The sequence below is a fragment of the Mchenga conophoros genome, linkage group LG2, assembly GCF_057382185.1.
Source record: "Mchenga conophoros isolate Kocher_MC1m ecotype Shallow Benthic linkage group LG2, M_conophoros_male_GT1.1, whole genome shotgun sequence".
Lineage (NCBI taxonomy): Eukaryota > Metazoa > Chordata > Actinopteri > Cichliformes > Cichlidae > Mchenga > Mchenga conophoros.
This window is the reverse complement of record NC_140527.1, coordinates 21,975,269-21,999,233: the sequence shown is the minus strand read 5'-3', so window position 1 is coordinate 21,999,233 and position 23,965 is coordinate 21,975,269. Positions and strand designations below refer to the sequence as shown.

Below are 23,965 nucleotides of genomic sequence, written 5' to 3'. Positions count from 1 at the left end.
AAGAAGTTAAAGCCTTCTTATGATTCACTTCCTGTTTTTGCTTGAAAAGGTTTAAATGTGATGACACATGGAGAGAGTGAAGAAGAAGAAGAAGAAAAAAAGCTACCAAAACTACTACTGAAACTCACAAAGACGCCTCCTGCTTCCAGAACCATTAGGTGGTGTGGCTGATCCGCAACTATATGGCTGCCATAGTGAAATGTGAGGATGTGATGGATGTTAAGAAAATACACACAACCAAACTGAAGTTTTATTCTACAGGAAATAAAGAACAACAGGTCACACATCCTTTAAGATCAAATCTGCAAAGTTAAAGAGTTAGGGATTAGCAGTGGACCAAACCACTATTAGGCCTGTGGGGGTGGTAGGGTGTCTGTTTTAAAGCCTAAAACCATTATGTGAAGGTGAAAACACAACCAGGCCGTGGAAAGGAATCTGGATAATGTCAAAGTCCGGGGAATGAAAATGCTGTACCGGTGTGCCCAGCCTGCGAGCGTCGGACACACCGGTCATATTTGTTTGCTCCACTTCTGATGTACAAACAAACAAACACAGAAACATGCTTTATAATTTGTTCTTTACTGCGCATTATTATGTACAAGACAAATTCTCAAAAGGCAATACAAAACGAGTATCACATATCTGCATATGCTTACTGCCAGACACACTGAAACGACACAGACGACGCATCCAGCAGCAAACCCAGCTCTAAGTGCCTAAGTAGCTTTATACTTATGTTTCATTTACACTGGAAAAGGATTCATAGTCGACAACACTCTGCAACGCAGCGATGCATTAAACAATTTCAAACAGATGACTGAACGCAGCGGCAGCGCTCACTGATTATCAGCTTTTTGGGGGCGGGGTTTGGGAGATTTCTGCAGGATACTTGGAGTTGATCAAAATATCAAAAAGAATTCAAAAATATCAAAAGTGAAAATGAAAAAATATAATTTACACGGACGAGTGTCCACGGACCTGATTGGACGTGCTTCTCTTAAAGTAGATTTAAAAACAAAGAACAGCTCTGGATTTAATCCTCATCTCACTCTCAGACCACGGACTATTCCATTTTCCTCAAATATATCAGCATTTATACCTGCCTTATAATAAACACACACACACACACACAGGCCGGCAGCATCGTGTAGGTCCATTCTTAAGAACGAACAGAAGATTTTTTCTGTTACTTTATCATCGTTCTGGGTAAATGAAGTGTTCTCATATAAAAAAAAAAACATCTCTGTGCTCCCTTTCCTGAAATGTTTAGTGATGTGAAGTGGATTCATCCGAGTTAAAGTTAAAACGTACTGGTGTGAGGCTGCAGGTGTCTCATTCCGGCACCTCATCCCAAACTACGAATCTTTAAAAGCAACCAAACAAACAAAGAAAAAAAAAAATCCTCCTCGAGTAAGACGCGTTAACTTTCGGGGTCCTACCGTGTCATTTAGAAAACAGAAATGAAGGAGTAAAAAAGAGCCTGCCTTCAGCTGTGGAGCTGGGCATTTTACACCAATCTAAAGCCTGAAGCTCAGGATTAAAAGATATTTGTGTGCAAACCGGTTCTGCTCCATCCTGGAGCCTTTCAGGTCCCACGGGGGGCGTGGTTTCTCTAAATCTGACCTGGCCTGTCACTGGACTATCTGGGGCATCTCGCTCCAGGCTTTGGCTTTCTTCTTGGCCAGCGCCATCCAGGGGGGCTCGTCCTGGGCCAGAGTTGTGGGAGGCAGGTTTCGCTGGGAGGGCGGCGTCTGTCCAGGAAGCCCCGGCGCTCTAAGGACGGGCTTTTCCGAGGCGGTCCTCGATGGAAATGGGGAGCAGGTGAGCGGAGTTTTAGAGGGAGATGACGGAGTAGCAGGAGATTTTGGAGCGTCTGGTGTTGACAGGCATCGCTGAGGGGGGTTAGGTTGTGGTGGATACTTTGCTTGGGGTGGTGGGACATAGGGTTTGGGGGCAACACAGGGGAGGGGCTGGGATTTTAAAGGCTGAGGCGGCACTGGAGTCGGAGGAGAGAAAGGCCTTCTGGCCTCCTTGTCTGGAGACACTGACGGCTTGCTCATCTCCAAATGAGCCCCTGCGAGAAAACACACACACACACACACACACACACACACACACACACACACATAAACAATAAACCCGAGGAGAGACTTTGACAGAAATGTATTTTAAAGTTAAAGCTCACAGACTATTTACTTCTGACCTCTGTAAATAGTCTGAAAGACTTCAATACTAACTTCAGGCTGTTGTGCAACACCACCTTTCACTGTACACCACCCACGTGAGGCCAAGATAGTGTCTAGTGTTTTCTACACTGTATTGTTTATGTGTGGATTTCCGCTAAGTTGTTATGTACAATCATTACAATCAGCCTCCAACACAAAGTGTTAATTATTTATCTACTGTAGCAGAGGCTGACCAGACGAGGGCAGCAGTGCATAGTGAAACAGACATTTGCTGAGGTACTGCACAAATGATGAAGGAGCCTAATGAATGGACTGCGTGTGTGTTTGCATGTGTGTGCATGCAGACCTTTGCCTTTGGTTTCAGCTGTTTTGGTGCCTTGCTCCTTGCTTGCAGCTGAGCAGACGTATGTTGGAAGTGAAGACTTTCTCTCTTGGTCCTCCTGAAAGAGCAGCAGCAGAACAGTCACATACAGATCACGTGGTGGCGGCATACTCTGCACGCATGCATCCTGTTTTTGTGCATCTCTGTAGGTCTACCTTCTTGACAGTGATCTCCTCCAGTGAGTTTTCCTTATAGATCTTCTGCTTCTGTTTGGCCACAGAGATCCAGCTGGGAGGATCAGATCCAGTAGAAACAGCGCGGCCCGCAACTGAATCTAAATTAACAGCACACACAGTTGTTACGCCACAGGCTGGCTCGCGAGCTGCTTTCTTACACTTGTCGAGTTCAGGATTGTTACGCTCGAGCAGATTAATACGGCGAGGCTGCGCAGCGCTCCTGTGATCTTGTCCGTGAGCAGTTCGAGCGGTCTTTAGTCTGAGCTGTGGCCATGTTTAATATGAACATCCACCACTGACACAGTGTATACATGACAGAAGCAAAGAAGAAGCATGATAATTCCTCTTTAAGTAAAGATGAACGTGGCCACACACCTGAGACGCGCTTCAGTTTCCCTCCACTTTCAGCTTGAACCTCTGGCTTCTTAGGCAGCGCAGGTTTGATGCTGACCGGTGGACAGATGGAGGGCTTAACACTGACTGGCTGCGGGGAGTCAACTTTAGAGCTGGGTGGCTGAGTTTGTGACTCAGTCGGAGGCTAAAGGATAATAAATAAAACACAAATAATACATTTGACATGAATTTAAGCTTAAAGTTTCAGGTTTCCTGCATCATGTTTGAGAGGTAAGAAGTTCAGAGTGTCCTAGAAACCCTTAAAAAGCTTTTCAATCACCTCTGTGTTTTCCTCCTCTGAGCTGAAGCGCAGCAGAGCCGAAGTCTTTCTCAGCCGAACTCCGAAGGGATTGTCCGGGTTTCCCTCTACAATCACTGAGCTCTCTGCAGGTGGCAGCGTAAGAAAAAGTGGTTATAATTGACCCTCCTGTGATACAGATTAGGACACTTCAGACAGCAAACATCCAGTGTTTGCAAGGTTGACTTTAAAGCATACACAGCATGCACGTGCTAGTCCAGTAAAATCAGCCTCGTCTAAACACAACCGAAGTGGATCCTGTCCCTGCAGAAAACGGCTTCATCATCTACCATCACACATGTTCAGCGCTCTTACCTTCAATGCTCGCAGAAGTAGAGATCTTGGGTGGAGCCGGTGTCACACTGCTTTGTGGTTTGGCGGTTTTCACCCTACTGGGGCTCAGCACCAACTCGACCTTTGGTGAAGTCGCCAGTTCTGCTTTCGTGACCGAATCCTCGGTCACAGTCTCCGGCTCCTCGCAGCTGGATGGTGCGACAGCGAAGGGGGAGGAGACAGAAGCAGGTGGGGAAGGAGGAGGGTTCAGACTTTGTGATCTCTGCCAGGCGGGAGCGATCGTGAAGCGGACTTTAGTATGATCGGGGCTGCAGGGCGGCTGGCTTGTCTTTTCCTCAGCCGGTGCAGGAGATGCAGCGTCTTGATGTGTTTCTTCTTCTTCTTCCTCCTCCACACCGTCAGCTTCCTCTTTATCTGCAGAGGTGGACTCTGTGTCATGTGAAGCCGCTTCACTGGCGCTGTCACTGGAATCTGCAGCAGCTGGAGGCAGCTGGAATAAAGACGTGGCTTTTTCTGAGCTGGGAGAAACTAGATTTATGTGGACGATCGCTGTGCTGGTCTTGGTGGGACTCCTGGCCTCGCTCTTTGGTGACTGCAGGGACAAAGGAGGCGGCTCGGGGGAGCCGTCGTCTTGTTCTGCGGCTTCACTCGGACACTCCTCCATCTGTTTAGTGTCTGACTGCGGCGTTGCTTCCTCGCTCTCCAGCTCCTGTTCGCTTTGATCTGCATCACTCTGGCTCCCTCCCACACCTTTCTCCGATTGGTCTAACCCCACGCTGAGGTCAGCCCCCTCCTCTACTGTGTCTTCTCCCTCTTCAGTCTCATCTCCAGAGTTTTGGTTGAAATCTTGCTCCTTCTGCTCCGTGGTGAGTCCTTGATCGCTCATCTCTGCTGGAATTTGATCATCATCTTTGAGTTTTACAGCGCACACTGCGTCACCTTCAAGCGCCACACCTTCATCCACCTCCTGCGCCACCACCTGAACTTCTTCACCCGGCGTATCCGGAAGCATCTCAGGCATCTCTTCTGCGCCTCTCTCCTCTCCTTCCACTGCTTCCTCTGCCTCCTCCACTTCTGTCCTTTCAGTCGTCTCGACTTCCTCATCCTCTTCCCTCATCTCCCGCCCTTCCTCCTCCATTTCAGACTTCTCCAGCTTGATTGCCTCCTCCTCGTCCCCTCCCTCACTCTCCCCATCTTCTTGTTCCACGTTGTCGTCACCTGCCTGGCTGATAGTTTGGCATGAGAGCACGCTGTCGTCCTCTTCAGGCTTGACTTCTACTGCCTGCTCTTCTCCTTTCTCCTCATCCTAGCAAGTGAAAAAAAGGGAATGTGACTGTGGCTAAATGGCATGAATGAGATTTAAGAAAACATGATCACATCCATCCATTTGCTTCCGCTTATCCTTTTTAAGGGTCACGAGGGGCGCTGGAGCCTATCCCAGCTGCCTTAGGGCGAGAGGCAGGATACACCCTGGACAGGTCGCCAGTCTGTTGCAGGGCTAACACACAAACACAGACAGTGCTCTAGACTAACTTTTTGACATGGGTTGCAAAGTTAGGTTGTACGCCTAACTCTAAAAATTTAGGCGTACCGGCACAAAAGTTAGGCGCACTCAAATTTTTCAACCGCATCGCTTAACACCGCAGTTTTACATGTGCACTTTCTTTTGGGGGGGGGGGGGGGAGTCCATACAGACAATATTCATTTCTAAATTATTAACTAACAAACGTGTGCTTAAAGTGCTTTGTCAATATTGTAGAAAATGTTAAACTTAATCATCATCTCGGCTCCTCTGACGACCTGTTTGCTGCTGTCTGTTGCTGAGAGGCAGTTGGGAGAGGGGACACTTGTGCATTTATTGCAGCATATAATGTGTTTTCTGGATACACTGTGCTTTTTCAAGATTGATGGCACTGTGTCAGAGCACTGGCTATGACGGTTCAGGCCTTAACTTAACAAAAAAGTTATCAATCGTTCTTTTCATCTTTTCTCATTACCCACAGCTACATCCACTTCTGTCGAGCGTAGGCTGCTCACTAGGGCTGGGTATCATTGCTGATTTCCATAATCCATTTGATTCCGGTTCTCAAAGTCCTGATTCGATTCAATTTAGCCTCAGACAGTCAGAAATATTATAATTCTGATCATTTATCAGTACTGGTACATGTGAGACTTCATCAGAATTGTGAACATCACAGCAGATGCCTTTATGTGAAAGTAACTGAGAATAAAACACAGAAAAACATGAAGGAGATTTTCCTGGTCTGGCTTTTTATAGCAGATAACCTTAAAAATATTCTGCAATTTTGCATGATTTTAAGAAGTTTAAATTTCTTCAGTATTGAACAGCAGAAATTAGGCTTTCTTGTCCGAGGTCATTTAAGTGAAAAAAGAAAAAGACAGCGCTGTAAACAACGGTAGACTGGTGGGTAATAAGCAAATGAATAATGCAGAAAACAGATTTGAGACGGGACACTGTTCTTAAAGTACACACACACGTTCATTAACGGATTCCACACAAAGACGTAAACACAGAGCGGACCCGACGTATCAGAATCGCTAAGCTCCAACAGCGTGTCCGTGTAAAGGCTGTCGGGTGAGAAAGCCGAGAAAGACAAAGCTGATTCTGATGCGTCGGGTCCACTCTGTGTTTAAGTCTTTGTGTGGAATCCGTTAATGAATTGATATCACCTTATTCAAACTACTCACCTCTCTCTTCCACCTGCACTTTCAACTGGACCACGGCCAATCAGAGAGGTCCCGCCCCTGACTATCTCTGATTGGTTTAGTCCACGATAAAGTGTGTCTGTTGTTGACCACACAGAGAGTTGCAGAGATTTTTTTTTTTTTTTTGTTACCCGAACAGTTGGTCGCACAGGTGCCACCAAATTTTTTTTTTTTTAGTCGCACCACTGAAAAATTTGGTCGCATTTGCAACCAAATTGGTCGCACTCTAGAGCCCTGACAGACAACCATTCACACTCACATTCATACCTATGGGCAATTTAGAATTTCCAATTAACCTATCCCAACTAATTGCATGTCTTTGGACTGTGGGAGGAAGCCAGAGGACCCAGAGAGAACGCACGCAAACACAGGGAGAACATGCACAGAAAGACCCCGGCCTGATGGTGGAATTGAACTCAGAACCTGTGAGGCAATAGTGCCTCCCCCCAAAAAAAACCATGATCATGTTAAATCTGTTTTCTTGCATTTACCTTTTTTTCCATTTCCTGAGAGAAACTAAACTGAATAAAAAGCAAAAGTTGTAATTAAATAAAAATGTTCTAAAAATGAGAAAATAATAACTCTACGCCTCTATCACATCTGAAAGAGCTTTTAGTGACAAATGTCTTTCTGATAAAGCTTTTAGTTAATGCTGGATTTAAAAATCGAAATTCAATTTAACCTTATTTAGATTTTTAAAAATAAAGTGGATGAACATTTTTTTAAAGTTCCCTTGCACTGGAATCTGTGTTCCCTCATTTTCTCCATGCGTGGAACATTCACATCTCATGCGAGTCTAATTCTAGTTTTGGGCCGTGTCTGCATTTGTAGCTTCACATCATATGCTTCCCTTTGTTCCTGCCACAGTGCGCGTTGGCTGACATATAAACTGCCTAATATATGAAGACACTCACGAAGCAGCGTCAGAGGAGTTTAGGGTAAGTGAGGAAGGCATGGGGCCTTTTATCTTCCACACAAAATCCATTTAAAATGTCAAATAACCAAAGATTCATACATCAGATCGAATAAATCTCTCCACAGCTGGTTCTTCCTCCTCTTCCTCCTCCTCCGTTTCTTCCTCAGCATCCACTCCTCCTTCTTCTTCTAGCTGCCACAAGGAAGTGACAACCTGCTCCTCTTCCTTCGTGGTCTGATCTGACAGCATGGAGCACGAGGGAGCAGCCTGAGAACTGAGGGACTCATCCACCTCTTCCTCTTCTTCCTTAACCTCCTCTTCTTCTTCCATTTCTACCTCTTCTTCCTCCTTTTCTTTGACCTCTTCCTCCTTCATCTCCAGGACGGCGCCCTCAGTTTTCATATCAAGCGAGGCAGATACGAGGGGCGTCTTCAAAGAGCTCAGCACCTCCTGTAAGAAGGAGTTCTCCTCCTCCCCGTGGTTCTGGAGCCCATCTTCTTCACTTTCAGATGCAGAGTCACTTACATCCTTACTCTCCGCTGCACTGGAAGCCATGCTTGTGTCCGTCAAGCCAGAAGGGGGCTCTGGTGTGGCCCTAGAAGCAGAAATCAAGAGATAAGATGAAACAAACCAAGCTACACTCCTGGGAGAGGAAAACCAAAAGGAAACCATTTCTATTCACCTGGGACTATCCAGAGAGGAGGCGCTTGAGCTGAGCTTGGAGGAGGGCAGGGGCTGGCTGTCGGAGTCTTCTTCCTCCGAGTGACTTGGCTCAGGAGGAGAGGAAGTGTCCGGGCCGTGAGAAACATCCTGTTCGGCATCGGACTCATCTTCTCCCTCCTCCTCATCTCCCAACAGGGATTGTATGGAATGTTGTGGTTGATCCGTCTCCTCGCTCTCCTCTTCCTCATTTTCCTCCCTCTCAACTTCTGGTTTCAGCAGAACATCAGCCACTTCTGAATCAAACACACAAAAAAGTGTCATCTTATCATCAGACTTATAAGTAACAAGGATATGGAAGCTGATGGCAGCCAATATGAACCACTTCATTATTATTTGTGTGAATTATCTATAAAAAATAATAATTATTATGAATAAATAAATATAAATATAATGAATATTAAATAACTTTGTAAAGTTATATTCATGACTGATTTTCTATTATTCAACTGTTGCAATTAAAATTATTTACACTAAAATGTGTGTCTGGTTTCTTGTAAGGTTATGCAGTAGTTAAAATTACTCACAGTAGAATTATATCTTTGTTTCCTTTAAAAACCTGATTTGTTCTCCCCTTATTCTTGTGTTTAAGTGTATGTAAATATAATTGCATTGTAATTTCACATAAAATACAGTAATATTCCATTTAATTACAGTGTTACCAAAATAACTTAAACAAATACATATATGCATCTTTTGCACTCATGTGGACTATAACCCTTCTATTTGATTAAATACTTTTGTTTTAATATTGGCATTCACAGGCTTCCATACATGAAAACTAGGGGCTTTGCGCACACACCTTCTGCCTCCTGCTGGTCTTGCAGCGGTGTGGAGGTCGTCAGCTTCTCCTCCATCTCAGACTCTTGCCCTGCTTTCCCCTCTGTTCGCTGCACAGAAACGAGACATTTGTGGTGACATCAGCATCATCAATCGCCAATGAACAGTCAGCTAAGCAGTCCTAGAAAACTGTAGCAGCACACATGTGATAACATCCAATACAGCAACAGGTCTCATGAATTTGTATCAGTAAAATCACTTTTTTTCTCAGCGTAACTTCTTTGAAAAGTTTGAATGACTGAGAAGGACGAACGCCTGTGCAGACAGGACCACCTGACCCGTTCTCTGGCTGCTGTACTTTTCTGCACTCACTTTAAGTTTAACCTCCATATAAAAAGGTTTTTAGATAATGTGGGGAAACTATTGACTAATCACTTTGATTGTCCCACTGTTTAGGTTTCTTTTTTATAGTTGGGGAATTACTTTGTTAGGTCCAGTTTTATCACAAAACAGAGACTCTATGCAATGAGAGCCACGCCATGAAAAGCTATAAAGATCCATTTAAAGTAATGGGAGTATTAGTGTTTATTCATGCTAGAGCTTTTGTTCCCCCTCTTACACTGGCAGGTCTCCTCCTGGCTTTTTGCCTCAGGGCCAGCTTGTGCTTGGCTGCAGAGTTATCCAGACAGACAAAAGGACTGGCCGGCTGGCTGAAGTCTCCTGGAACCACCAGGGGGCTCACTGCTCTGCTGGAGGCTGCGCAGGACAGCTGGGAAGACAGGAAACACTCATTTAGCATTTAGCAACACTCAACCAGGAGAGATCTCTGGGGACAGAATTTGACCATCCATCCAATTGTCCACCCCCACAAGTGGGACGGTTCCAAATAGAGGTGGTCAACTCTCAGACATCAGCCACACTTGTAAGAAGCTTAAAAGCACAAACATTGAAAAATCCCCCAAGGATGCAAACAAGTAGCCAGAGACTGAGCAGGAGAGGGGGAGTCCAGCTGTACAAACATGAGCAGTCCTTATCTGCAGAACCAACACTAGTCTGTCATCACAGAAACCTACCTCTCTCACCTCTCACAAACTTACCTTTTCACTTATTTCAACACGAAACCCACAAAAACACTGCTCTTCTTCCACTAAAGACACACACACACACACACACACACACACAGTTTAACACTGCAACACACACTACATGCTAATGTCTGTCTGCATCTGTTAGACTGTAAAATACCATTTCATAGTTTTCATTCTGCATGTAAACCAAAAAGTGTGTTGTGTTGTATGAACACATGGTTTGTTTTATGATCTAACTGAAATTACCCTTAAAACATATTCATGAAATATCGCATAACACAGTACTTCTTTAACAAAATATAGGTTTCCATGTGTGTGTGTGTGTGTGTGTGTGTGTGTGTGTGTGTGTGTGTGAGTGAGAGAGAGAGAGAGGCAGACTCTTAATGCTTTAACTACAAGCAGACATGCTGACTGCCAAAGAAACCATTGGAATGCACTCTGAACACTCAACACACACACACACACACACGGTCAGTGGAATAACATGTACTGTGGCTGGAGAAAAGAAAAAGAAGGTCAGAGAGAAGGAAAGGGGGAAAGCAACATAAAGAGGAAGAAGAGGTCAAACTGCAGACTTCCATTTAAGGTTTGAAGAGAAGCTGGAGGATTGGTTATGACCACACCCAAACAGACACACACACACACACACACACACACACACACACGCACGCCCATCTTCCACTATCACAGACGGCACATGACAACTATTTCCTGTGCTGCAGATATGTGTTGAACATAAGCCTCTCCATTTATGTCCGTACAGGATTTAAAAACACGACACTGAAAGAAGTAAACAGCCAATCACGTTCCAGTCTCCATGGTGAGAAAGGATGCTGAGCCAATGTTATGTCTGAAGCACCGTTTCATCACCGAGTCTCAAACAGTGACTCACAATTAAAAAAACACTGATTCCTTAAACCTGCAATAAGTGATACACTGTAACCTTATATGTTAGTATCCATTCGTTTCCAATTGGCCACCTGATGTTATATCCAGTATTGATTCTCCTTTTAATTCATCTAGATCTCATCTAATAACAATAAAGATTATGCTGTTAATCAGCTGGTTGCTAACGCTGTCAGTGTTCACTTACATAATAGGTGGCTTCATATACATGGCACTAATGGAACCTTTGAGGATGCTGGGAAACTTTGGGTCCTGCTTTGACACGTACCGCCTAACTAAGCACTGCTGCAGACCATGTGCAGCCTTTCATGCAAACAGTATAGATGGCTGTGAGCCCTTTCAGCGGGATAAAGGACCCTGTCACGAAGCAAATATAGTTCAGGAATGGTTTAAGAAGCACAACGACGAGTTTGAGGTGTTGATTTTGCCTCCAAATCCACTTAAGCATCTGTGGGATGTGCTGGCCAGACAAGTTCATCGTGGTGCCAGATACCACAGCACAGTTTCAGGGGTCTAGTGTTTCCTCGATGGGTTAGGACTGTTTTGGAAGAAAACAGGGGACCAAAACAATATTAGACAGGTGATTATGATGTTATGTCTGATCTATGGACAATCTGGCTTCTCTATGCAACTAGCAGAGTCGCTCCCTGCTGGGATCTGGAAGTATTACAGACATTTGTGTGCCGGCTTCACTTTACAACACAATGGAAACAATAAACTCAGGAGATGATTCTCAGATCATCTCATTCTCAAACGATGTTCTTTGTCTTACACACAGTTTGATCATCCACTGCTAATAGAAACAGGCAGTCTGAACTCCTCTAATGACCAACTTATATCCACAAACTACAGACAAGTATGTGTGAAAAGATGACAAAGTCTGCACTCTTTATATTTACTGTAAATGCATTTAACACTGGCTGACCTAGACCTAAGTCTCCACAGTGACGTATGCTGACAGCGATGGTGTGAGTCAAAGCCTGGATTGTTGCAAATAAATCAAATTCATTTTCTAAATAAAGCCTGGGGGAAAAAAACAAAAAAGAAAACAAAAACAACAACAAAACCCACAATCAAGTAAACAATTGATGTCTTAGTGAATTCTCAGTGGATGGATAAACTGCACAAAGTGCCACTGTAAGTGCAGTCTATCCTTGACCACATTCCTGTGTGTGGAATTGACTTTAAAGGGGATATTTTCAGGGTTTTGTGTGCCTGTCATTGTAGCCAGCCATTTGTGGCTCTTTCCAGTGGGAGAATGACCAAAACCCGCCTGAAACTGCTAAAAGTACACTATCATTAAAGGCTCCTTTGTCATAGTTTGCTGACTGTGCTTCTAGGCCATATTATAGTCAGTGAGACTAATTGATGTTCTCGGGACATTTGCCTTATCGTGAACTGGCACTGTGATTCTCTAGATCCATAAAAAGGACTCATTTGAAATTATTGTTAGGGAGAATATGAGGCATTCTGGGTAACACTGGTTAAACCGCAGATTTATACGCAGGGTCAGGAGGACGACAATTTAAGGATACAAAAAAGAGAAAGCTGAAACAAAAAGACTAAAAGCAACAGAGGGGGAAAAAGAGCGCCAAAGAGCGGGAACATAGGGAAAGATGTCACTTTGCATGAAGGGGCTTTTATTTAGAACCAAGAGCAGCGTTTTAGTGATTAGACGGGATCATGAGATTTGTTCTCCGCCACAGTCACATGAGGAGCAATCGCACACAGCTCCAACACATCCACAAAGATTCCTCCTGGCTTTAACAAATCACATCGATCTTACTTGAATCGCTGTTTTGGTTGCAATGCCACACGCAGGACACGGTGCAGATCGTAAAGCATCGCAGCGTGGAAGTTCACTCGTCGGTAAATGTGTCGGTTGTGAATGGAACAAAGCATGAAATAAACAATGCAGTATCTTAGTTTTCGTTGCGCTGACGCTTACCCGGTCCTCATCGCTGTCTATTCCCTCCAGACTGATGGAACTGTTCGCCTGAGCCTGATTCTGGGAGACGCACCAAGAACAAGGAGAAGAATGTTAGGAGCCAAACTCAGGGGCACTAACAGAAGGAAGGCATCATTGAAAGCATGTCTTTATCAAGACCGTGTGAACTGTTGTGTATTCTGGTGGGCTGCAGGGTAGGCCGTCATCCTCAGACATGGTCGCAGGATCTTCTGCCCTCTTCACACACATCAGAGACGGTGGAGAGCCCAGTTTGATGGCCTGCTTCAGCTGAAGCTGCAGAGGAGGAAAAAAAAAAAAAAAGCACATTTATGACAGCAGGGTTAGTGTGTGCACGTTTCAGGCATGTGCTCACCTGTTTGTTTTATAAGGAAGTGAAGGTGTTTATCATTACTTACAGTTGGGGAAACACCATATCTGAGAGCCTGTTTAATAAACTACAGCTCTGTATGAAAGGCTAACAATGGCGTGTTTGAGTACATGTCTATTGAGCATTACAGCTGTTTGCAGGGGGAAAAGATCTTTACTGTGGTGGAATATGACTAACAGGGAATGACCAGTGAGGACTCATAGCTGGGCACTTGACAGAGAAGCGAAAGCCCTTTGAAAGTGATTGTGTATCTGTGTGTGTAGCTGGTATCGCAGAAACTCAAACAGTCTTTATCTGCGTGCTTCCCTGTAACAGTCAGTCAAGGACTCATTTACTCAGTTTCACAGCACAGGACAATACAGCTTTTCTGTAGCAGGGCTGGACACTGGCACGCACCAACACACACAGACACACACGGACACACAATACAAGTTTCTTGACAAAGTCACAAAGAATCTGCTGTTCTAAATGTTTCTATTTTAACATAATCAGCTTATATACTGGAAGCTGTTTGTGGGTGGAAGCTAAAATTAATCTGAAATGTAGTTTTTTAATTTAAATGTGCGTGAAAATGTGCTTAAAGGGAGGGTTCACCTCAAAAACCACATTCATGCATTTCTCCCTTTTAGCACTGGTTTGCCCATATCAGCTGTACACATGTCTGCTCTCTGTTGAATATAATGGAGCTAACTGACACTTGCACAAAGATTCTCGTGAGCATTTACCCTTCTATTAAACTGCACCTGCCAATCATATCACTCTGCTCATGATGCTAGCTGCGGTGTGACAGGGTGGACATCCTCAAATTCATCCTCCGCTCCGCTGTAATAGTGCACTGGTAGTCTATAGGTCCAACGCAGAGCACGGCAGAGCTCCACCTGTATGTAGTAGCTGTGTACTGTCACCAGGGGGCAGCATCAAAAATATGTTGAACCAGTGGTTAGTGTGTTACAGTTGTTAGTGCTTGCCCTTTAGCCACGGTCCCACAGAAGACAAAAGTCTTTGTAGTGGAGTGAAAATTGTCCACTTGTCGGGCCACAGACAGTGTAAAAGATGGAGACACTGTAGCCGCAAAGTTGCATTCTCTTTAACGGCCACCAGGGGGTGATAGCTGTGGTTGCTCCTGTATACACCAATGAGAAATCGGCTGTCAGCTGTGACCACAGTAAACGATTTCCTGATAGGTTTATGGACCAGGTTACTAGTTTTGGGTAAGAGTGAGCAAAATGTTAAACTCACTGACAGAAAGGAAGATGATCCAATGTTAATGACTTCTGATAGACATGTTACTAGCCTGTGAGCTTCCTGGTCAGATTTACCCCTCGACTGCAACATCCAGCTTCAAAACACCAAAGAAGGCAACGTTGAAACATAACACAACTTCATAAAGCAGTGGCTGACCTCACAGCAGCTACACCTGTCTTTTATATCATCTCAGTTGGCCGGTGTCCTGTTTTTGTGTGATTTTTCTGGTAGGACAGGATGCAATTGCATCTTTGTAGCTTCTGTATTGTCTGAATTCCTACGCTTAAAGAGCTATATTACTGGACAACAAACGCAGGCCCAAAAACGCCATCAAATGGAATTTTTTCTATCTGAAGCTTTCTGGACCGGTCACAGTGGCAACACCCTTGTTTAGTGAGTTACTACATGACAGTCACTCTCCTGTGCATCATGTTAATGGCCTTGTAGTGTATCGATCCTTACATAATGTGTTTATTTTTGGCTCTGGAATGGCCTCATTCTGCTTATCAAACAGGCAGCACAGCTCACAGCGAGGATTAAGGTCAGGAAATCTCCATTAGATTGTTTTTCCACAGTAAATTCACTTTATGGAAATCAATCTATTAGCAACTTGCATCTCGCCAAACTATCTGTGGCTGTTTTGCCTGAAAACTCTTGGATTTGATTATCAGGCACTCTGCCCGTGTCCGTTACACACTTTCTGATCTACAAAGGAGCCCAAATCAAACACTTCCTCTGTTTTATTTTAGCTTACAGGAGAAAGTGTTTCTTTTTAGCAAAAATCGCTTAAAGGAGTTGTTTGAGTCTCACTCCTCTGTAGCTCAGCGGAGCCGTTTCATTGGAGGTCAGCGCATCCATCTGGGTCTCATGTCTTCCCCTTTTAGCCCACTATTGTGACAGATACTCTTTCTATCTGTCTGCAGTTCTTCTCATCACGCGGTCCTTTCATTTTGCTTTGACAGAACTTTAATCTCTATTTGTGAAACACATCAGTTCCGCCTGTCCAAACCGCTGCGTTTATCACATTACACATGGATCAAAACTTGTGTGTAAAAAGTCAAAGCTTATTTAATGCCACTTATTACTCGTAATCCCACAGGCTTAATATATAGCAGATCTGCTGGCAGCACTTTGTTCAGTGCCCTGGGGCATAGAAGTGCTCACTCGCAAACACACTTAAATGTGTCAGACTGTGAATCTTTATTGTTTATTATTCCTTAATAACCCCTGTAGTCAAAGGTCAAGGGGTCGGGGATCTCTGGTGTACTAGACCTGAGAGGACTTTAACTTTAACATGTTTATCTTTGATCCGGTAACTGCGTTTGTGTGTGCATACCTGGAGTGATTTCACCTTCCCATGAATGCTGTCCTGCGATGCCCCCAGAGCCTCGTTCGCCTCCGATGAGTCAGAAACAAACACGGAGTCATGTGACAAAGCCTTGCCTCCCAGACTGATCTTCGACCTTTGGGAAACAGGAAGACAAAGAAATAAACACAGCACAGAGTGATGTTTCACAGCTTCTATAACAAGACAGGTAGAAGAAAAAAAGAACCAGATGGCGGATCACGACATACAACAACATACCATAAACTACCCATGCAGAGTGTTTGGAATGTGTCGTATAAAAATATATATCAACTGAAAAGACACTTTTAGTTTTTTAAGTGATGGTTTGTTGTCTCCCAGTAATTAGGATGATGAGAGAAATCAGTAAAATGTAACTAGATATTTCCTGTGACAGACTGAGACAAAGCAGGAAGTGGCACCGCTTAGGAAAACAAAGAAATTCAGGACTTTTCCACAGGAAAACACACATTCTTCTAATTGTTACAAAACAGGAAGCGCCGAGCCTTCGCTGAGGTGAGTTTGACAGAACAGGAGATGGATGTTAAAACACAACCTTCCTTTTTTAAATGTGCTCATGACGTTATTGGCCTGAATGGATGGATGAGCTCCAACAACGTGAGCAGAAACCGCAGAACGGTGCGGTTTCTTGATGAATCCCTTAAACATGGCAGTAAAGTAATGATATAATATTCTGGATTCATATTTTGCTGGGCTCAATTAAACCCCATAATAAGAGCTAGCATTTTAGATGCTTTACATCTGAAAGGGAAATGGGAGGAAAATGGTTCTGCTTAAAAACACACCGTTTATGTAGTTTTAGTTCCATTCCATTTCCTTCAAATTGATTTTTGTCATATTGTCCTGTCCCTCACAAACAGAAGCTTTGATCAACAGGTCGGTGGGCTAGTCACAGCCCGAGATGTGTGCTACAGATGACCAGTTTTTAGATATCTCTTCTCTCTGACATCAAACACAGCCAGGAGTAGAAAAAACTGTCTAAAACTGAGTGTTCGGAGCATTCTGAAGCCTTTCGGCTCACAGGGTTTACCTAAATGGTAAATGGCCTGTATTTGTATAGCGCTTTACTAGTCCCTAAGGACCCCAAAGCGCTTTACACAACCAGTCATCCACCCAGTCACACACACACACACACACACACACACACACACACACACAGGTGATGGCAGCTACATTGTAGCCACAGCCACCCTGGGGTGCACTGACAGAGGCAAGGCTGCCGGACACAGGCGCCACTGGGCCCTCTGACCACCACCAGTAGGCAACAGGTGAAGTTGTCTTCCCCAAGACTGAGACTCAGGTTGACCTAATTATTTGAAATGTTGGTCCATGCTTAAAGGTAAAGTGTGTAAAATCTCACCATTAGATGTCATTAGACTAAAAATCGCAATCAACTGAATTTTGTCTTTATCCTGTTTTCCTTCTCTCACCCCAACCAATCACAGCAGATGGCCCCGCACCTTCCTGAGCCTGGTTCTGTTGGAAGTTTCTTCCTGTTAAAAGGGAGTTTTTCCTTCCCACTGTCGCCACAGTGCTTGCTCATAGGGGGTCATATGATTGTTGGGTTTTTCTGTTTCTGCATGTATTATTGAAGGGTCTACCTTACAATACAAAGCGCCTTGAGCCGACTGCTGTGATTTGGCACTGTATAAATAAAACTGAATTTTATTTTCCTACTCCTTCCAGTTCTCCCAGTTCATGGAGAGAAATTTGCCTCAAAAGGGTTGCAAATGATTATGATATGATCCACAAGCATAAAGTAAGATTTAGAAATGTGTACAATGATTTGTGTGTAAGGACTCACACCCACACACAAATATGAAGCAGTCTGAGGACACGTAAAACGATTTTACAAATGCGTCCATCCAAACCTGAAAAAACACCGAACATTTATGCACAATTTATCAAGTTCATGAATCCGGAACAGATTAATCCAAGTTTAGCGATTTGTTGGAAGATATATGATGCACACTACTCAATGTATATTTACGAGTATTTACAACCGACTGTAGCTTTAATACGATGACAAAATGAGCATATAATAAATAAGTAGAGGCGTGACAGGTCTTAGTTGAGCTCTGTGTACTTTCGTCAGATTGTAAATAAAAGCATTTCATTCAGCACACGTGTGCGATCTTACCCAGAGCCTTTATCCTTCTCTGCTCGAGTGAGTGTGTTGCTCTCTGATGCTTTGCTGACATTGTCACTCGACTGGCTGGCTTTAAGGCTCACGTCCGCTCCTGCAGCTGATGGATCCTTTCTCTTCTTCCTGGCAAAGAACCTTTTAAACGTTTGGAACTTGGACTTCTTCTTTCCTGAGAAGACAGAATCATGAATCATTGCATGGTGGTGCACAGTTACATGCTGATGAGAACATTACACACACGGCATCTTTACACACTGCCCCAGTGTGAACTCGAGTTATAGAGCAATTAGTCCTGTGGTGGATGTAAAGACACAGGTAGGCAGCCCAGAGGGAACCACACAGAGCAAACGATGTGTGCGTGTGTTTGCAGAGGCCAACATGAAAACTGAAAATACACATATGCATAAACAGACACAAACTCAAGCTTGTAAACCTACCCCCACAGTGGGTCCGTGTCTATTAGCACCACAGTGGAAAAACTCAACAGCTCTTTTATAACTTCTTAAACAGCTGTCATCAAGAACCTGAAATGGTCCTCGCTCCATCTCACATGCAACAGGGATGTGGGCTGGCTCAGCACTTATACACTACGCATTTGTCTTCAAACCACATGATCAGTATAAAGAGTAGTGCAGAGTTGGTCTTTTTTTTATTTTTTATTTTTTTATTCATCTACATAGTAACAATGGTAACATGTATAGCACTTACAATGTTTACTATGTTCATTAGCTTAGCTAATATTTACTGGGTCAAACCATAGACTGTACATAAAAGATGAACACAGCCTGTGGTTTAGAAAAACAAAGCCATTATAGAAGTGCACATTGTTTCTAACGGCCAGCAGGGGGCAGCGCTTCTTGTTTCAAAAAGAAGCCAGAATGATAACATGGTGTAAGACAGCAGTTCATAAACCAGTGTGCAATGCATTGATTGCAATGGCAGAGGTGTAGACCTGTATACAGCTGAGGATGATGGGGAAAAAACAAAAAACAAAATCTGAATGTAGCTAGGCTTTCCAAACTGTCAGTGGTTGAAGAGCATTGTGGGTAATGTAGGTTTTGTAAGGTGGGGAGAAAAAAAAAGCAAAAAGCATTATTGTTGTATATTTTGAGTAAACTGAAGTAGCCATCAAATAGAAACACTTGTAATCAGACAAAAGTCATCACAAAGTGCAACATGTTTCATTGTTTTCACAGCTAGACAGAAACGGGATTTTAGCAGCAGTGACAATATTTGGAGATTTAGATTTTCCAATATATTTCTTTCAGACACACTAAACATAAACAGATTTCTAACATTTAGTTTATGTAGTTTCTTTACTCGTCCACGTTCAGCCCGACTCTGCTCAATCAGCTGGCTGCTGTGTTTGTAGCATCCCAATCAGAGAAGAGTCCTCTGGCTGGCAAACTAAGTAAGACCTATAAAATGTTTGAACAGTGTTTTTTAATGTTTCTACTCTACTTTTTAAATTTTCATTTTGTGGCCTTTAAAATCCTGATGCCCATAGGAGTGGCAAATAGCTAATATCACCTGATAATATCGGCCAACCTATAAATCGGGCGGACTATTTGTTACACGCACCACAGGAGGCACTTAAAACATCCCCAGAGAAAGGAAACAGAAGCTGAGTTGCAAGAAAGAGAAACAACAATGAGAAAGAAGAAGTCGGGAGCAAACAGAACAACTGTAGTCAAACTATTTTGAGGACTCCTACCCCTGAGCCATCCACAGACATTCTTCAGTAGAGATTTCAAAATAAGATGCATTTTTGTTCCACGAGCTGTGTCATTTTCGTCCTCCTCCCTGTGGGGAATCCTTGAGCATTCCTTCTTTTCTAAAAATATACTTTCTGGTTGGAGCTAAGTCCCAACTGAAAAATGTTTGGAATCCAAACCTGGTGCTGAGGCCAAGATGCTTTAAATCTCTGGGTCACTCACTCAAGATCATGTTAAGCACATGTGGTGCATTTTCTTTTGGGATTTTTTGTGTAACACAGAAACCCAAAGACGTCACTAAAATAAAAGTCTGTCAAAATATAATGAAAACCAATTTTAGCGTCTTAATGAGATGCCATTAAACCGCACACAGAACAAGTTATTGTTGGATAACTGCAGTCCACAAAGTGCTGTCTTTACTTGAGGAGGTTCCAACCTGCTTTTTGATGAAGCTTCAGAGGCCTTTCTGCATGGCCAAGATGAACTATCAGGGGGAAGCACCACCCAACAGTACCATTTATTGTGCTATTTTAGGCACAATACTCTATTAAAGCCAAAAGGTCTGCCTAGAAAAGGCAGCTGATTCAGTGGAAGGTCAGCGTAGAGCTGAGATATTATAGTTTCTCCATATGCATTCTGTTATGACTATCAGGACCTATACACAGTCCTGAGCTCAAAATTAGGGACAACTCAGCTGAACTGTGAGAGGATGGTGACCTTTGAAAGGGAGACAATATCAGGGCTGGGATCTCCATAAAAACAAAACTACCAGAAAAATTAGAGACTGTTCATTTCTTGTGAAAAGCAAGTGAGCAAACTTGAAAATTCAGCAGGATTATTGCACCAGCATTAGCCCAAGATTCAAAACTGAACCGAGAGCTTCCTGAAAACAAACTTCTGCCTGTTATTCACTCACATTATCTTGGACCTCAAGCCTGGGCACGAAAGACCAGTTTCATCACGTCTGCTTAAGTCACTGTGTTCACAAGAAGCTCACAACTTAACCTTTCCATGTCGACACACATCTACATCCTGGTTCCCACTCTGTTTGTTGTTAATCTGTGTGCACGTCTGTGTGCGACAGCCTTGTGTTTTCCTCCATTTCCTGCCACAACCTGCAAGGAGATATTTGTGTGCGATCGTTCGAGCTGATTGGATCTTTGCTGGGAATGAGTAGAAAATCTCATTGCTGATATCGCTGGCAAGTACCAGCATCCAACCATCTCTGAAACAACATTTATTATTGTCATCAGAGCTGAAAGCACCAGGAGTTTCTGCATGTGTTCCCACTAAATGAGACCTCAGAGATTTACAAAACATGCACTGATAAGATTCTACTGATTTGGAAAAAACATGTATTTTGTTTCAGTTGTTGCAAACTTTCAAAATAAAATTAAGCAAAAAAAAAAAAAAAGAAAGAAAAAAGTACAACGTTTGTATTAACACAATCTTTTCATGCAGAAGACTTTCATCTAGAAAACTGCCAAAGTCCCTGGATTATCTGGTTTTCACTGCTCTGTACTGTGAAATTAAAGCAAGGAAGCCTCGTTAGCTACAGCCTGAATGATTACAGGATGGACAGTAACTCATTAGCTGTGCAATCCACAGAAAGTATGAACCATCTGCCGAATAGAAACAGTTGAAAGGTCATTTTCACATTCTCCCTGTATGTCGATGACCTTGCAAACTCCAAGTTGAAGCGGAAAAGAAAAAAGGTCGAAATGATGCAAATTACAGACACGACCTTTTCATGTGATTACAGCGAAGACAGCCACTCAGCATACATTAATACTAAATATGCCTGGATTCCCAATCAAACATTTACAGAAAACATTTAATCAAACTGTTACCTGAGCACTCTTCCTGGACTTCAGCAGGCTCCTGATTGGTCGTCACGTCTGGAGTTCCTGATGCCATGGCAGCACTGTCACTGCTGGGAGGGAGACAGATGATGAGTTTGATGATTAATAATAATAATAATAATAATAATAATAATAATAATAATAATAATAGATACTTTATTGATCCCCATGGGGAAATTACTTGTTTTTCTCTGCATTTGACCCATTCACTCAGTGAAGCAGTGGGCAGCCCACTAAGCAGGCGCCCGGGGAGCAGTGTGTAGGGACGGTACCTTGCTCAGGGGTACCTCAGGGTAGCCGTTAAGTGGATTCGAACCGCCGACCTTCCGATCATGGGGCGACCACTTTACCTACTGAGCTATTACAAAGTCTTTCATAAGTTTCATGAACAAGACCAGAATCAGGCTGGCTGCTATAAATCAGTAGAAAAAAAATAGAAAAAAAATAAATGTCTGCATTTATCTAAACCTGCTTCTGCCTTCTTATTTGGCTGATATGGCAGCTACCTAGTTGCAATGTGATCAGATTAAAAAGTGATTAAAGTCCTACTTAGAAGTGTCAAGACTGCTGGTAAAAGTGGCTTGGCGTGGTCGGACCGCATGGACAGGCGACTGTTGGGGCGGATTACATCCATAACAAGTCACCACCTTATAAAATCCCCCCAAAGCTCATTATGCAACTCCTGGATGCATTAACGGTGATGTAGTTGTTCATTCATTAAACAGGTGGAAACGTGTGAAAAGTGCTTCTCTTTGCTATTTAAACTTTAATCTCCATCTGAGGTGTCTCCACAATCCAAACAGTCCTAGCGGAGGCACGCCTGCTACGTTTCCAGTGTACTCCTGCGCCGTTAACTCAAGTGTTCATCACGTCAACAGCAGGTGCCCAGCAACCGCCGAACACAACCTTAAACAGATATGAAATCACATTATGAGCGGGTGCCTCGTTAAGGCTCTGTGTGCAGCAGGACTGAGGGCTTCACATTTGGGCTGCGAGTCAGCCTTCACTCTACAGTACAGTAGGTTCATTTGCAAGTCATCATTTTAACATTATTATTATTTTAAATCACTCTTTGCACTGCACAGAGCTCTCTCGAGCCCACAGGACGTCTGAGGCCACGTGAATGCAGTTCCAGCATGGTGAACCAGTTAGATGATCCTGTATAAATGTTTTACTCTAGTGTCAAATCTAATTAGCCGTGCACTGTGCTGTGTGTTGAGGATTTCCTGAGCCATTTGGCAGGAAGTTGACTCATTGCTGATATGGTTTTCAGCAAACATGTCTAATTGTAGCTGTGCCACCATTTATTTCAGGTCTGCGGAATCTGTGGAGGTTAGTTTGTCAATGCTTCACTGGGCTGAAAACAGAAACTCGATGATGTATCAGCATGAAATTTCATAAGGATGTTTGCAGTTTCCAGAGATGAATCCCAAAGATTCTGGAGGTCCCCTGGCTGTTTGACAGCTAACCCCGTGATCTGACTCAATACAGAATAAATTACATTAACATGGATGTATTCATTGTGAACAAGTGCAGGTTGTCTAACCAAAGTAAAATAACAATAAATGAACGAATCTCCTTTGGTTTAAAGGTTTCTATGGAAACTGTGATATGTTGTTTTGGTTGAACCCAAAATTGGTGGGAAACGGGCACTATTCAAAACCCCTTTTTGTTAATCACAATAGTTTTATTTATTATGCATATAAAACCTTAAACTTGATTTCTTGTGCATCCAGAACCTCCAAATTTTTAGTTTAGCAAAATCAAAAACAAGTCACATAGTTGGATTTTATCACGGATCAACTTTAACCTTTACCCCAAACTAATGTTATCTAAACGTGTGATTTCTGGCTTTTGAAATTAGTTTTCCCAAGTCCGTATTCCTCAAGCTCTTTCCAACTCAGATTCCCAGAAGTCCACGGCTCACACAAATATTTCTAAAACCAATCACTAACAATAAAAAAGATTCAAGTTTAATTTTGCACAAATAAAATAAAGGTCAGCATGATGTTTTCCCCCTGGTGATCCACACTCAAACTGCAGTCCCGATCGTGGCTTTACCACCTTTTTAAGTCTCGTCAATCAGCGAACAACAAACACTCAGAGCCTTTTTGTACTTTTCAAATGGTCCTTTTATGCTTCTCTAAAGCGTAGAGTTTACTTAGGGATTATGGTTACTGATGCCTGATCCCCGGTGTGATGACTCACAGTGTCAATGAAAAGCACCCATGAAATAAAAAATAAAAATAAATAACAGGAAATTAAAAAGACTGAATGTTTATTCATTTTAATTATGAGGCACACCCGTAAAACTGCTCATTAACACAGCTATCTAAATCAGCCAATCACATCGCAGCAACTCAGTGCAATTAGATTATATAGACATGACAACCTGCTGAAGTTCAAACCAGCAACAAAGTTGCTTCAAG

General features: G+C 43.2%; 1 protein-coding gene across 6 annotated transcripts in view; it reads right to left on the bottom strand.

Annotated features, from left to right (window-relative positions):
* Positions 1 to 236: 236 nt before the first annotated feature.
* LOC146581897 (uncharacterized) overlaps positions 237 to 23,965 on the bottom strand; it is a 47,293-nt gene continuing 23,564 nt past the window's right edge. For 4 of the 6 annotated variants that reach the window (XM_085287943.1, XM_085287974.1, XM_085287958.1 and 1 more), the window contains exons 2-16: positions 21,525 to 21,607; positions 17,954 to 18,128; positions 15,784 to 15,910; positions 12,974 to 13,108; positions 12,815 to 12,874; positions 9,492 to 9,641; positions 8,895 to 8,982; positions 8,055 to 8,328; positions 7,472 to 7,967; positions 3,751 to 5,035; positions 3,418 to 3,521; positions 3,120 to 3,282; positions 2,724 to 2,842; positions 2,533 to 2,626; positions 237 to 2,074 (exon numbers count right to left, since the gene is read on the bottom strand). In XM_085287943.1, coding sequence (XP_085144069.1) covers positions 1,632 to 2,074; positions 2,533 to 2,626; positions 2,724 to 2,842; positions 3,120 to 3,282; positions 3,418 to 3,521; positions 3,751 to 5,035; positions 7,472 to 7,967; positions 8,055 to 8,328; positions 8,895 to 8,982; positions 9,492 to 9,641; positions 12,815 to 12,874; positions 12,974 to 13,108; positions 15,784 to 15,910; positions 17,954 to 18,128; positions 21,525 to 21,607 — 3,796 coding nt within the window. In that variant the 3' untranslated portion in view covers positions 237 to 1,631. The remainder of the gene's footprint in view (positions 2,075 to 2,532; positions 2,627 to 2,723; positions 2,843 to 3,119; positions 3,283 to 3,417; positions 3,522 to 3,750; positions 5,036 to 7,471; positions 7,968 to 8,054; positions 8,329 to 8,894; positions 8,983 to 9,491; positions 9,642 to 12,814; positions 12,875 to 12,973; positions 13,109 to 15,783; positions 15,911 to 17,953; positions 18,129 to 21,524; positions 21,608 to 23,965) is intronic. The other 2 variants (XM_085287950.1, XM_085287966.1) reach the window with 1 other exon arrangement.